At 43.2% G+C, this 16,353-nt stretch overlaps 1 protein-coding gene across 1 annotated transcript in view; it reads right to left on the reverse strand.

Moving 5' to 3' along the window:
- The window catches only part of LOC138970689 (uncharacterized), a gene marked incomplete in the record, with an annotated part of 34,737 nt that overhangs the window by 4,051 nt on the left and 14,333 nt on the right, over positions 1–16,353 (reverse strand). The window contains 5 exon segments of the mRNA XM_070343168.1: positions 3,428–3,534; positions 5,621–5,711; positions 8,822–8,928; positions 12,493–12,601; positions 15,405–15,523. Coding sequence (XP_070199269.1) covers positions 3,428–3,534; positions 5,621–5,711; positions 8,822–8,928; positions 12,493–12,601; positions 15,405–15,523 — 533 coding nt within the window.

Consider the following 16,353-nt stretch of genomic DNA (forward strand, 5'->3'; position numbering starts at 1 on the left):
TCTCAAAGCAGAGTTGTCTAAGCAAACATGATTTTACCTGTAGGTGTAACTTTGTAGCAGAAAAACACATACACATGCTGTGGCAGGTTAACAAAAACAACAACGGTGATGCAAAGAGTCTAAGTAAAATAAAACCTCGTGAACGCACAAGAACAAACCGAAGAAAATGTGCTTGAAGCTGAGGTGCATTTCGCTTTTAAAATAAATTTTCCGGTGCGTGTCGCGACCGCTTTCATGCGTATAGGATACGTACCGGGCCAAGCCATGAAAACTCCAATACTCTGGCAAGAGAAACAACCGCTGAATATTGCGCTTTCATATGCAGCAAGTTGATTGCCTCACCTGGAGACAATTTTCTCAGTTTTGGGGCAACGTGTATGTTATGGTTTTTATTTTTATTGTTTCTTTTAACCAAACTCTCCCGGCAGTGAAAGGGGTAAGTAAAATTCATAAAGGAAATGGTAAATGTCACACTCACACATAACAGGAACAGTTCAGCGCAATGTGTTGGACTCCAAACCAGTACAGTGGAACCTCGCTTTTAAGACCCCCACCCCCCCCCCCCCAAAAAAAAAAATATATATATATATATACGACTTGTGTGTGTGTGTGTGTGTGTGTGTGTGTGTGTGTGTGTGTGTGTGTGTGTGTGTGTGTGTGTGTGTCAGTGTGTGTGTGTGTGTCCGCGATGCCAAGCCAAAGTTCTCGGTGGATCTTTTTCAAATTTGGAGACCGTATTCAGCTACACCCCGGACACAACCTCATCGATGAGATATTTCAACACGTGCTCTCAGCGCGCAGCGCTGAACCGATTTTGGTTTTTCTCTGTTTTTCTCTGGATCCATTCCCAGTAACTCTTCCTTATCTTCTCCAGTGTTTTCAGCGTTTATCTCCCTTCCTTCGTGTGGCGTCAATCCATATTCCCGTTACTACGTTACTATTTTTAGAATGTCACGATTGCACCCGTAAGTTGTCCTTACTGTAAAAGTGAAAAGGTCGAATCAATTTATAGCCACGCGAAAAATACACTGTCATCTATCTCTATATATTTATAGATATAGATATACATATATATATACGCCTGCTCTGTGTGTGTGTGTGTTTGTGTGTGTGTGTGTGGGCAACACCTGTGGATTGTAGAGTTCTGTTTGTGATGTGGTCTTGCGGCTTTTGTGTGTCTGTATGTTCAGGCCTTCCTTCGAGAAGCCATAACAGTTACTCTCAATCCCGTTTGAGTGGACTTCGCCTTCAAAAGGTGATTGTGGTGTTTCGGCACTCGATTACATTTGGCGTCGTCGACAGCGATGGGACTCGACATGAAATGTTCAGGCCACTGAATCATTTTCGTGCTGTTCCCATTCCACCTGGGAGGGACCTAAGCTTGGCGGGTCCATTGTTCCGAACTTGGGGGACAAAGTTCATTTAAAGGGGGTCGAGTGTGACAGGGATCTCCCTTCCTTCGTGTGGCGTCAATCCATATTCCCGTTACTACGTTACTATTTTTAGATTGTCACTGCACTGTCCAGAACGCTTTCCTTGCACCCGTAAGTTGTCCTTAGTGTAAAAGTGAAAAGGTCGAATCAATTTATAGCCACGCAAAAAATACACTGTCATCTATCTTTATATATTTATAGATATAGATATACATATATATACGGCTTCTCTCTGTGTGTGTGTGTGTTTGTGTGTGTGTGTGGGCAACACCTGTGGATTGTAGAGTTCTGTTTGTGATGTGGTCTTGCGGCTTTGGTGTGTCTGTATGTTCAGGACTTCCTTCGAGAAGCCATAACAGTTACTATCAATCCCGTTTGAGTGGACTTCGCCTTCAAAGGTGATTGTGGTGTGTCGGCACTCGATTACATTTGGCGTCGTCGACAGCGATGGGACTCGACATGAAATGTTCAGGCCACTGAATCATTTTCGTGCTGTTCCCATTCCACCTGGGAGGGAAGCTTGGCGGGTCCATGGTTCGGAACTTGGGGGACAAAGTTCATTCAAAGGGGGTCGAGTGTGACAGGGAGACTACCGTCGCCCTTCACAGCAGACTCTGCAGAGTTGTTCGCCTTAGAAGTTGTGGGCTTTCCTTGCATGTACCCGTAAGTTGTCCTCACTGTAAAAGTGCAAAGGTCGAATCTATTTATCGAAAAATCCACTGTCATCTATCTCTATATATTATACGTTATTTGCGTGTTTGACCAAAATATGACATTTTACACAGATCGAGACAGTCATTGTTCTCCGAGACCGCGCTAGCGGTCGAGGTGAACAATGACTGTCGAGATCTGTGTAAAATGTCATATTTTGGTCAAACACGCAAATAACATTTATGTATCGATCGAATTCCTTTCAGGTACTATGACTTTGTTGTTGTTTTGACGATTGAACGAGCACACAAACACATGCATGCAATCCATATGCAATCAAACACATAAGCTTCATATTTGGGCGTTTCAGGTTGACCGAAACTTCAAAGGAACTACAAAACACACGTCATGTACTCACTTTGTTGTTGTTTTGACATTGAACAGCTCACACACATGCAATCAAACACATGACGTTTTTTTTTTTTAGTTCCTTTGAAGTTTCGGTCAACCTGAAAAGCCAAATTATAAAGTTTTGTCGGCCTCTGACGTCACATGACTCAAAGAAGGGAAATCCAATCTCCAATCGATACATTTATATATATACATAGATATATACGGCTTCTGTGTGTGTGTGTGTGTGTGTGTGTGTGTGTGTGTGTGTGTGTGTGTGTGTGTGTGTGTGTGTGTGTGTGTGTGTATGTGTGGAGGCAACACCTGTGGATTGTAGAGTTCTGTTTGTGATGTGGTCTGGCGGCTTTTGTCTGTCTGTATGTTCTGGCATTTGAGAAGCCATAACAAATAAAATAGGGCTTAGAAATAAGCTCTAAAAATTCTCAATCCCGTTTGAGAGGACTTCGCCTTCAAAGGTGATTGTTGTAAACCGCCACGCTGTCTGTCTCTGTCTCGCGATTCACCCCGGCGAAGCCGGGTATTCCTCTAGTATATATATATATATGACTACCCCCTTTTAAGGTTTTCATTTTCTCTCCATAACCTTTTGTAAATGTACCCCGATTTTAAGACATTCTCCTCTTTAAGACCTGCTGTTCTCAGATTTTTGAGGTTTTTAATAGGGGGTTCCACTGTGATGAGGAAGGAAGGAAGGAAGGAAGGAAGGAAGGAAGGAAGGAAGGAAGGAAGGAAGGAAGGAAGGAAGGGAGAAGGAAGGAAAGAAGGAAGGAAGGAAGGAAGGAAGGAAGGAAGGAAGGAAGGAAGGAAGGAAGGAAGGAAGGAAGGAAGGAAGGAAGGAAGGAAGGAAGGAAGGAAGGAAGGAAGAAAGGAAGGAAGGAAGGAAGGAAGGAAGGAAGGAAGGAAGGAAGGAAGGAAGGACACGCATCACTCACTGCATTCGTCTCTGTGTGCTTTCTGTCTCAAAGTAACCAGCTGGGCCTGGGTTGCCGAGTCTGTGCATGTGATCTTGTTCATGCACTGAAACAGTGTCGCCTGGTCGCTGAAACACAAGTTAATATTTCATTTTGACGCTCGAATAGCAACCCCAGAGAAAGCGAGATTGACAGCCCTATGACGGCTTACTAGTGCCACAACTTGGGGTTACCATTATCACGTGAAAATTAGTAATTAACCCGGTCCGTTAGCGTTACGTGTTTATGACTAATTTTCGGTTTTGGCTCTAGCAATCCGTCAGGAAGCCAGCCAAAACTAAAACAAAATAGTAATTTTCACGTGAAAATGAGTAATTAACACGTGAAAATGAGTAATTGTCACAACATAATTGTTACTAACGTGTTCTTTCTTTCTTTTATTTATTTGGTGTTTAACGTCGTTTTCAACCATTCAAGGTTATATCGCGACGGGGAAAGGGGGGAGATGGGATAGGGGAAAGATGGGATAGAGCCACTTGTTAATTGTTTCTTGTTCACAAAAGCACTAATCAAAAAATTGCTCCAGGGGCTTGCAACGTAGTACAATATATGACCTTACTGGGAGAATGCAAGTTTCCAGTACAAAGGTCTTAACATTTCTTACATACTGCTTGGCTAAAATCTTTACAAACATTGACTATATTCTATACAAGAAACACTTAACAAGGGTAAAAGGAGAAACAGAACCGTTAGTCGCCTCTTACGACATGCTGGGTAGCATCGGGTAAATTCTTTCTCGTCCCAACCAATATGGGACTCCCCGTAACCCGCGGGGGGTACTAACGTGTTAATTACTAGTTTTCACGTGATAATTACAATGATGTCGTTCTGGCACTAGTAAGCCGCCATACTGACAGCCCGACGTACTGTTCACGTACATGTGCTCCTCCGTGCAGGAGAAACTGCCGGGCCAATCAGTTCTTTATCGGCATGCCCAGCCACAGCCTGCAGCTCAACTCTCTGAATACCCGATGCTGCAGCTCAACTCTCTGAATACCCGATACTGCAGCTGAACTCTCTGAATACCCGATGCTGCGGCTGAACTATCTGAATACCCGATGCTGCAGCTCAACTGTGTGAATACCCGATGCTGCAGCTCAACTATCTGAATACCCGATGCTGCAGCTCAACTATCTGAATACCCGATGCTGCAGCTCAACTATCTGAATACCCGATGCTGAAGCTCAACTATCTGAATACCTGATGCTGCAGCTCAACTATCTGAATACCTGATGCTGCAGCTGAACTATCTGAATACCCGATGCCGCAGCTCAACTATCTGAATACCCGATGCTGCAGCTCAACTATCTGAATACCCGATGTTGCAGCTCAACTATCTGAATACCCGATGCTGCAGCTCAACTATCTGAATACCCGATGTTGCAGCTCAACTATCTGAATACCCGATGCTGCAGCTCAACTATCTGAATACCCGATGCTGCAGCTCAACTATCTGAATACCCGATGCTGCAGCTCAACTATCTGCTATCACAGGTGCCCACATTTTCCAGGCAGTCTTTGACTTTCATTTATTCTGGCAAGCAAAGTATCTAAAAAAAGTTAGTGATCACCCTAAACACGTGACATCCAAGACATAAGCCCCGCCCACCTCGTGTCGGGTGCCTGTGGGGGTGAGTGTGCTTTCAAAACAAGAGGAAGTAGGAAGACTTCTATCCTTAGCGGGTGATGACATTATTCGGTTTTAGTGCAGAATAACAGAAATGTCGCGGGAAAAAAACTTTATTTTCGTTGGAATAACTAAAGTGTTGTCATCATCTGCCGCAAAAACGGGTTTTTTTCCAAAGTAAAAAAGTTTTCCGCGGAATAATGTTTGTAGCTTTTTTAAAAGCATTTTTTGCATTCACTTTTTATTTAAAATTATCTGTAGTAGTTTTTTCCACAGAAAAGACAATATTCGACAAAGAAGCGTTCCGGTTTACCGCAGCATTCATTTCATCATATTTTTGTGGAAAATATGGTTTTCTTTACCAGTGCTACAAAAAAACCGATCCTGCGGCGGATGATGATAAAGTTCGGTTATTCCATGCCCCCAGCCCCCACACCCCTCCCCCTCCCCTTCACCCCCCACCCCCCCAAAAAAATGTCTGTGGCATTTTTGTTGTGAAACCAAATAAGGATAGACTTCTAGCATACCTGCACAGCTGACCAACACTTGTAAAGTTCCGCGCCGCGGTAATCCAGCTGTTCTCACAGGCGCCCACCTGTTCCAGGCAGATGCCTCCCGCTGCTCACAGTAGACAGCACATTCAGTACATCATTGAAATAATAAGTCACAAGCCAGTCTGTAGCTTTTTCAAAAGCAAAAATTCAATACTCTGACAAGGGAAACAACCGTTGAATATTGCGCTTTCATATACAGCAAGATGATTGCCTCCCCTGGAGAACATGTTCTCAGTTTTGGCGCAACGTGCACGTTATGGTTTTTATTTTTATTTTTATTTTTTTGTTTTTTTGTGGGCGTGCCTGTATCTATCTTGCAAAACGTCTAGGTGGGTTACATTTTCAAGAGAAAACGAATGGAGCAGATATATTTTGGATGTTGTTAATGAACCGCTTGTTCTAAAGAAAGTAAAATTTGCCTGAAGTAAGTAAAAGTAGTCATTCGGGAACTGGCTCGACCATCTCAGTCAACACACATGATTTGACGAAGCAGAGACAGACAGGTTAGTACTATACTACAAACACAGACATACACACCTGCTTTCACTGACCAACGGAAGAAAGCTTGTGACAGCTCAGAAGGAGCAAGCGAGTATACATTTTGAGAAAGAATGTTTCTGTTCCATAGACAAAGGGTCGTAAGCGCTCTTAAATGCTTATGATATGTGTATCTAGAGCGCTTACGTCCCTTTGTTTCTGAGATCGTAAAATTACTCCGTCGGGTTTGTATGGGTAATGGGAGAGTTACCTTTTCTTGCAAAACTTCTGACAAACATTGAAGGGGCGAAGGGGCCAATCACTTGCGACGGGTGTGTCGGACACACGTGTACAGAAACACGTGTACAGAAACGGGTGTTTCCGACTAACCCTTCGCTAGTGACTCGATTGGCCCCTTCACTGTTTGTCGAGACAGTTTTTGCAAGTAAAGGTCACTCTCCGGAACCTTTTTTTTTTTTTTTTATTTTTTTTATTCTCTTTTGGTGAATTTTTTTTTTTTTTACATACAATGATACATATAATTCTGTACATTACAGGACATCACTTAACCAAAAGGACAGATCCATATAACCGAAAAACATTTGAACAATTACAACATACATGGGGTGGGAGGATGGGTGGGGGGGGGGGGGGGGGATGTTCAGAGCTTGGTGGTCGCAGTATCAGAAGGTTTTGAAAAAAACAAAATAAAATAAAAAATAAAAAAATATATATATATAAAAGGGTTACATCAAAACATGCATATACAGGCGCCAATCCTTGTAAAATTTATCTACTGTATTATTTACAACTGCGTTATACTTTTCACAAATAAATCTTTGCTTCAAATTTCTACTAAACGTCTGAAAATGAGGGGTCTTTTTGTTCATTTTGGAAATATATACATGGTGTTTGGCACAGATTACTAACACATCAAAAGCTTTATCGGTGACAACATTGTTCGCAACTCCAAGAAGAACCAGTTCTTTAGACAGTTTTAAATTGTCACAATGGGTGCAGTTCGCTTTTAGCCAATTTACAAATTCTATCCAAAAAGTCTGCACTTTATCACACTCCCAAAACATATGTAAAAGGGTTTCTTCATTTCTACCACAAAATGTACACAATGACGTATCCACAATTTTTCGCAAAAATAGAAACCGTTCTGTGGGCAAAATTCTGTACAATAGTCGGTACTGGAACCATCTCAGACAAGTGTCTTTTGTTGTTTTAAAAACATGTTGAAAAATAGCCTTCTTATCTAACAAACAGTCTAAGGATTCAGACCATTTTTGGATACATTTTGGGACCGTAACATGTTCATTCAGCTTTTTGTAAATAAGTTGTGTCTTACCTTTACAAATACATTTCCACACATTGGGCTCTGTCATAATAAAATGTTTATCAAATTCTAAGCCGATTTTTCTCTGATATTTTTTAACAGCCTGGATTACACCTTGGTACAATACAAAATCTCCTCGCACATTTGGATATTTAATTTTAAATGCATTATAGGATAAGTATCCATTTTGTCCCAAAATATGACCAATCTGAGCAATTCCATTGTCGATCCAGTTTTGAATGTACACTGTCTTTTTATCTCTGCGAATATTAACATTATAATGTAAACATTCTGATACAAATTCGTTAAAGGTTGTAGGGTCACATTTTCCGTGTAGTTTCTTATAATGTTTAAAAACATCGGTCCAAAACGGGTTTTCTATTCTCTGCATCAAAACATTTGCAAATTCCTCTCCTTTCGTATTAATTGTTATAACAGATGGACATGCTTTAGCCAATAATCTTGATATTAATCCAGTAAGACCAACAACTCTTTTTAACCAAACAATTTTTAGAGATGACAGAAAACTTTTCACGTCAACCATCTTTAATCCTCCATCTTCATAGGATTGGGTGACCGTAGTTCTTTTAATTTTATCTCTTTTGATTTTTATTGTTTCTTTTAACTAAACTCTCCCGGCAGTGAAAGGGGTAAGGGAAATTCATAAAGGAAATGGTTAATGTCACACTCACACATTACAGGAACAGTTCAGCGCAATTGTTGCACTCCAAACCCGTACAATGGAACCTCCCTTTTACAACCCCCCCCCCCCCCCCAAAAAAAAAAAAAAAAAAAAAACAAAAAAAGATGACTATCCCCTTTTAAGGCCTTCATTTCTCTCTCACCCCCCGCGGGTTAGGGGGAAGAATTTACCCGATGCTCCCCAGCATGTCGTAAGAGGCGACTAACGGATTCTGTTTCTCCTTTTACCCTTGTTAAGTATTTCTTGTATAGAATATAGTCAATGTTTGTAAAGATTTCAGTCAAGCAGTATGTAAGAAATGTTAAGTCCTTTGTACTGGAAACTTGCATTCTCCCAGTAAGGTCATATATTGTACTACGTTGCAAGCCCCTGGAGCAATTTTTTGGTAAGTGCTTTTGTGAACAAGAAACAATTAACAAGTGGCTCTATCCCATCTCTCTCCCCCCCCCTCCCCACCTTTCCCCGTCGCGATATAACCTTCGTGGTTGAAAACGACGTTAAACACCAAATAAAGAAAAGAAAGCTTTTCTCTCCATAACCTTTTGTAAATGTACCCCGATTCTCCTCTTTAAGACCTGCTGTTCTCAGATTTTTTTAGGTTTATAATAGGGGGTTCCACTGTAACGATGAAGGAAGGACACACATCACTTACCGCATTCGTCTCTGTGTGCTTTCTGTCTCAAAGCAACCAGCTGGGCCTGGGTTGCCGAGTCTGTGCATGTGATCTTGTTCAAGCACAGATACAATGTCACCTGGTCGCTGAAACACAAGTACATGTACAAAGTTCATATTCCATGTTGACGCTCGCTTATACCCCATAGACACATAGCTTTTAAATTTTATTTTTATTCTTATTTTTAAATTTATTTTATAAATATTTTTGATAAAAAATATCTAAAAATTTCTTCACAGTCGCTCACATGTTCCAGGCAAACTTTGGCTTCTACTACGATGGAAAAGTGTCTGAGAGCGTGGCCCATCGTGGGCCAATCGTGGGCCAAACGTGGTAGGATCTCGATGAGCGTGGATTGGTCGGGGTGGGATCTTCTAGGTCGGGAAGCCGCACGCTCTCCCCACGCTTATTTTGATGTGCACAAAATAAGCGTAGCCGAGTCGTGGCGCAGTACAGTCTTGATGTAATTTCTTAATGTGCCATGTTGCTGGATTTTGACGGCGATATGCCCCGATTTGATCACTTTTTCAGATCGGGGATAGTGGGGGTGCTAGGCATAATAATAATAATAATAATGCAAACTTTTATAGCGCTATTCTAGAAAAATGTCTACTCTTAGCGCTTTACAATACATACATCGACCAAGCATACTATACACGCACAGGCAAAGAAACCGACCAAACATAACCAACAAACTATACATGCACAGGCAAAGAAAACGACCAAACATACAATACACGCACAGGCAACAGGGCCGGACCAAATGAGTTGTAAGGGGGGGGTTCCTCCTTTTTTTGGGGGGGGGGGGGGCAAATCAGCGAAGTGGCGAAGCCACAAGCGCGCGCCTGCTTTGCAGGCGCGCGAACTAGGGGGGTCCGGGGGCATGCTCCCCCGGAAAATTTTTGAAAAACGGTTAAAATCTGTGCAATCTGGTGCATTCTGGGCCTTGTTTTGAGGGTTAAGAGCAGCATTGTTTTGGTGCTAAAACTAGTAAAAGTCAAAGCAAGGTACATGCTTTTTCCAGGGGTGGGGTTCCGGAACCCCTGGAACCCCCCCTGGGTCCGGCCCTGAGCAAAGATAACGACCAAACATAAACAAACATACTATGACCAAACATAACCAACATACTATACGCGCGCAGGCAAAGAGAACAATCAGCACATATAATAATTACTGACAACTAATAATGCAGGCTTACAATGACAATCCAATACACAGCCTAGGCACAAGAACCACAATAGGTTTCTGTATAAAAACGTGTCAACAATACTATTTACACACACACAAACAGTGCTGACACAAAGCGCAGAAAATATATATACACGTTATTTTATGCACTAGGTAGGGGGTGAGGTGGGGCGGGATGGGGTGGGTGGGGAGATGCTGGAGGGGAAATCACTTGCGCTGAAAGAGGTGTGTTTTGAGATTTGTCTTGAATGTAGTGAGAGAATCTGTGTGTCTGAGAGGCAGAGGTAATCTATTCCAGGTCACAGGGGCTTGATAGGCGAAGGACCTCTCGCCACATGTCTTTGTTTGCACTGTGGGGAGTCGGAAGAGTCGAGTGTCGGCGGCGGAGCGAAGCTGACGAGAGGGGGTGTAGAGATTGAGGAGTTCTGAGAAGTATTCTGGGGCAGAACCAGAAACGACGGCAAAAGAAAGAGAGGAGAGTTTGTATTCGATCCTTTTAGTGATAGGCAGCCAGTGTAGAGAGTGAAGAAGGGGTGTGGCGTGTTCATACTTGGAAGATTTGAAGACCAGGCGGGCAGCGTTATTTTGGATCCTTTGAAGTCTATCTAAAAGGTACTTAGGGAGACCGGCCAGAAGAGAATTGCAATAATCTATCTTTGAGAGGACTAAAGAGCACACTAACGTTTTGGTTGCATCAGTGGTGAGGTAGTGACGGACTGAACTAATCTTGCGCAGCTCTAGATAGGCGGACTTGCAGATGTTAGAGATGTGTTTTTGGAAAGAGAGAGTTGGATCGAGAGTGACGCCAAGGCTGCGGACAGACGGAGAGAAAGAGATAGGTAGTTCGTTGACAGTGAGAGAGGCAGGAAGAGAAGGGTGATTGAGAAATTTCTTGGGACAGGCCAGCATAACTTCGGTTTTGTCACTATTTAACTGGAGTTTGTTTAAAGACATCCAATCACTGAGGTCCGCAATGCAATCCTGTGTCCGAGATACCAGATCGTCAACTTCAGCAAGAGGGGCAGACTGATGAAGCTGTGTATCATCAGCGAAACTCTCGTGCGACAACGCATGGCGACTGATAACATCGGACACAGGGGAGGCATATAGAACGAAAAGTATGGGGCCAAGCACGGACCCTTGCGGGACACCGTACTGGAGAGCTGAAGGTTGAGATTTGATGCCGTTGACACAAACGGTCTGCGTCCGGTTAGTAAGGTACGAACGAACCCAGGAAAGGGCCAGATCATGAACACCAAAGGAGTGCTGAAGCCTGTGGAGCAGAATTTCGTGGTCTATCGTATCAAATGCGCTAGACAAATCCAGTAGTGTTAGAATGGAGACCTGATTTTCGTCAAAGCCAAGAAGGATGTCGTTTACAATCTTCAGAAGTGCTGTCTCAGTACTATGGTTTTTCCTGTATGCAGACTGATGGGTGTTGAGAAGGTGGTTTTGCTCTAGATGAGTGAGAAGTTGTGAAAGGACAATTTTTTTGTCTTCGCATGGTCTTCGTAAGGTCGCAGAGCTGTGTGAACGGGGTATAAGCAATCCCAGAGAAAGCGAGATGGACAGCTTGGCGTCACCTTTCACGTACCTGTGCTCCTCAGTGCACGAGAGACTGCCACTCTTATCGGCATGTCAAGCCACACCCTGCAGTTGAACTATTTGAATACCTGATGCTCCAGCTCAACTATCCGAATACCCGATGCTGCAGCTCAACTATCTGAATACCTGATTCTGCAGCTAAACTATCTGAATACCTGATTCTGCGGCTGAACCATCCGAATACCCGATGCTGCAGCTGAACTATCTGAATCTATGTGAATACCCGATGCTGCAGCTGAACTATCTGAATACCCGATGCTGCAGCTGAACTATCTGAATACCCGATGCTGCAGCTGAACTATCTGAATACCCGATGCTGCAGCTGAACTATCTCAATACCCGATGCTGCAGCTGAACTATCTCAATACCCGATGCTGCAGCTGAACTGTCTGAATACCCGATGTTGCAGCTCAACTATCTGAATACTCGAACTTGGAAGACTTCTATTCTTAGCGGGTTTTAGTGCAGAAATGCCGCGGAAAAACTTTTATTTTCGTTGGAATCACTTAAGTTTTGTCATCATCTCCCTCAGAAACGTGTTTTTTTCCCCCAAAGTAAATAAGTTTTCCGCGGTATAATGTTTGTAGCTTTTTAAAAAGCATTTTCTGCATTCCCTTTTTCTTCAGAATCATTTGTAGAAGTTTTTCTGGAAAAGCCAATAACCGACGAAGAAGCGATCCGTTTTACCGCATAATTATTTTGGCAAAAAATCTGTGTGTTTTTCAGTGCTGCGGAAAAAAACCGATGCTGCGGCGGATGATGACAAAGTTCGGTTATTCCTACCCCCCCCCCCGCCCCCAAAAAATAAAAAAAATAAATCCGCCGTAAAACCAAGTAAGGATAGATTTTTAGCATACTTGCACAGCTGTTCAACACTCTTGAAGTTTTGCGCCGCGTTCACCCAGGTGCTTTCACAGTCGCTCACATGCTCCAGGCAGACCTTGGCCTTCATTGCGTCGCCCCCCTCTGCTCACAGTAGACAACACATAATTAAAGTACATAGACAGCAAGTAATAGCAAGCATCATCCAATAAAAAGCCACTCACGACACAGAACAGACAGGGACTGAATCACTCTCAACACAGAACAGACAGGGACTGAATCACTCTCAACACAGAACAGACAGGGACTGAATCACTCTCAACACAGAACAGACACGGACTGAATCACTCTCAACACAGAACAGACACGGACTGAATCGCTCTCAAACACAGAACAGACAGGGACTGAATTCAATCAATCAATCAATCAATATGAGGCTTATATCGCGCGTATTCCGTGGGTACAGTTCTAAGCGCAGAGATTTATTTTATTTCTATTTTTATATGCAATTTATATCGCGCACATATTCAAGGCGCAGGGATTTATTTATTCAGGGTTTTAGGTTAAAAAATCGTGACTTTGCCTGCTAAGCAAAAAATGGATGAGGCAATAGGTGCCAAAGTTTGAGGCAGATCCGAGTGCTGGTTTACATTTGCTGGAGATGGAAAGGCGAAGGTGCCGGTGTCACGAACTGAAACCTCTGCTGAACAATCCTTCTAATTGTGGTCAATGCGCATGCGCCAATCTTGGACTTAAAAAATGCGACCCTTTGACCGAACGAGCCATGGGTTAGGGTTACGACACCGAACAGAAATAGACTGAATCTCTCACGACACAGAACAGAAACGGACAGAATCTCTCACGACACAGAACTGAAAAGGACTGAATCACTCATGACACAAAACAGAAATAGACAGAATCTCTCACGACACAGAGCATGCAGAAATGGACTGAATCACTCACGACACAGAACAGAAATGGAAAAAATCACTCACGACAGAGAACAACAACGGACTGAATCACTCATGACACAGAACAGCAACGGACTGAATCACTCACAACATTGAACAGCAATGAACTGAATCACTCACGACACAGAATAGACAGGAACTGAATCACTCACGACACAGAACAGACAGGGACTGAATGACTCACGACACAGAACAGACAGGGAATGAATGACTCACGACACAGAATAGACAGGAACTGAATCACTCACGACACAGAACAGACAGGGACTGAATGACTCACGACACCGAACAGCAATGGACTGAATCATTCACGACACAGAACAGAATAGGAAGGAATGACTCACGACACAGAACAGACAGGGAATGAATGACTTACGACACAGAACAGACAGGGAATGAATCACTCACGACACAGAACAACAATAGACTGAATCACTCACGACACAGAACAGAAATGGACTGAATCACTCACGACACAGAACAGACAGGGAATGAATGACTTACGACACAGAACAGACAGGGAATGAATCACTCACGACACAGAACAGAAATGGACTGAATCACTCACGACACAGAACAACAATGGACTGAATGACTCACGACACAGAACAGCAATGGACAGAATCACTAACGACACCGAACAGCAATGGACTGAATCATTCACGACACAGAACAGAACAGGAATGAATGACTCACGACACCGAACAGACAGGGAATGAATCACTCACGACACAGAACAGAAATGGACTGAATCACTCACGACACAGAACAGAAATGGACTGAATCACTCACGACACAGAACAACAATAGACTGAATCACTCACGACACAGAACAGAAATGGACTGAATCACTCACGACACAGAACAGACAGGGACTGAATCACTCACGACACAGAACAGAAATGGACTGAATCACTCACGACAGAGAACAACAACGGACTGAATCACTCATGACACAGAACAGAAATGGACTGAATCACTCACGACACAGAACAGAAATGGAAAAAATCACTCACGACACAGAATAGACAGGAACTGAATCACTCACGACACAGAACAGACAGGGACTGAATGACTCACGACACAGAACAGCAATGGACAGAATCACTAACGACACCGAACAGCAATGGACTGAATCATTCACGACACAGAACAGAATAGGAAGGAATGACTCACGACACAGAACAGACAGGGAATGAATGACTTACGACACAGAACAGACAGGGAATGAATCACTCACGACACAGAACAGAAATGGACTGAATCACTCACGACACAGAACAGAAATGGACTGAATCACTCACGACACTGAACAGACAGGGAATGAATGACTTACGACACAGAACAGACAGGGAATGAATCACTCACGACACAGAACAGAAATGGACTGAATCACTCACGACACAGAACAGAAATGGACTGAATCACTCACGACACAGAACAGAAATGGACTGAATCACTCACGACACAGAACAGACAGGGACTGAATCACTCACGACACAGAGCAAAACTGGACTGAATCACTCTCGACACAAAACAGAAATGGATTGAATCACTCACGACACAGAACAGAAATGGACTGAATCACTCACGACACAGAACAGAAATGGACTGAATCACTCACGACACAGAACAGAAATGGACTGAATCACTCACGACACAGAACAGAAATGGACTGAATCACTCACGACACTGAACAGAAATGGACTGAATCACTCACGACACAGAACAGAAATGGACTGAATCACTCACGACACAGAACAGAAATGGACTGAATCACTCACGACACAGAACAGAAATGGACTGAATCACTCACGACACTGAACAGAAATGGACTGAATCACTCACGACACAGAACAGAAATGGACTGAATCACTCACGACACAGAACAACAATAGACTGAATCACTCACGACACAGAACAGAAATGGACTGAATCATTCACGACACAGAGCAACAATAGACTGAATCACTCACGACAAATCATGGCTGATATGTTCTTGACGTAGGCGGACTCTGCGGTGAGGAAGGTGTTGCCATAGCAACCAGATATGAAGTTTTGTTTGTCCACACACCCTTTAAGCTGGTTGGTTATTCTGAAAGAGGTAGGGGTGTTAAAGGGTGTGTGTGTAGGGTGGGGGGAGGGGCGAAGATGTGTGTGTGTGTGTGTTAGTGTGCAGGAGGGGAGCGAGTGTATGTGTGTGTGTGTCACGATGTTTGTGCGTGTGTGTGTGTGTGTGTGTGTTTGTGTGTGTGTGTGGGTGTTTGTGTGTGTGCCGGTTTGTGTGTATATGTCACGGTGTTTGTGCGTGTGTGTGTCTGTGTGCGTGTGCGTGTGTGTATATATGTGTGTGTGTGCGCGTGCCTGCGTGTGTGTTTGTGTATGTGTATCAAATGAGAAGATTAGGTGTACGGCTGTTTTCAATCACCCGGTAGCCAAACTCTGTCTTTGAAATAGAATGTCCTCCTTTATTTCATTACACCCCCGGTATAGGGGTGTGTATAGGTTTCACTCGATGTGTTTGTTTGTTTTTTTGGATTCATTGTCATAGTTTTCCATCAAACATCAGACCATTGGAATTTTGGAGATGAAATAGTTTTTGAGAACCGTTATTATAATAGACTTCTTCTTCTTCTTCTTCTGCGTTCGTGGGCTGAAACTCCCACGTTCACTCATGTTTTTCCACGAGTGGAATTTTACGTGTATGACCGTTTTTACCCCACCATTTAGGCAGCCATACGCCGCTTTCGGATGATATAATAGACGAATTCCGGAAAGAATTGTGTCGGGATGTTATGGGTTGTATAAGAGTTTCTTTTCCTTGCAAACATTGAGTCAAGCTACACGTGTCTTCTGGAAACGATCGATCTGTGCGCGAACACATCCGCAATGCCGATTTCAGCTCCGATATGCGTACTTTCGAAC

Source organism: Littorina saxatilis, linkage group LG7 (assembly GCF_037325665.1).
Source record: "Littorina saxatilis isolate snail1 linkage group LG7, US_GU_Lsax_2.0, whole genome shotgun sequence".
In the NCBI taxonomy this organism is placed as follows: Eukaryota; Metazoa; Mollusca; class Gastropoda; order Littorinimorpha; family Littorinidae; genus Littorina; species Littorina saxatilis.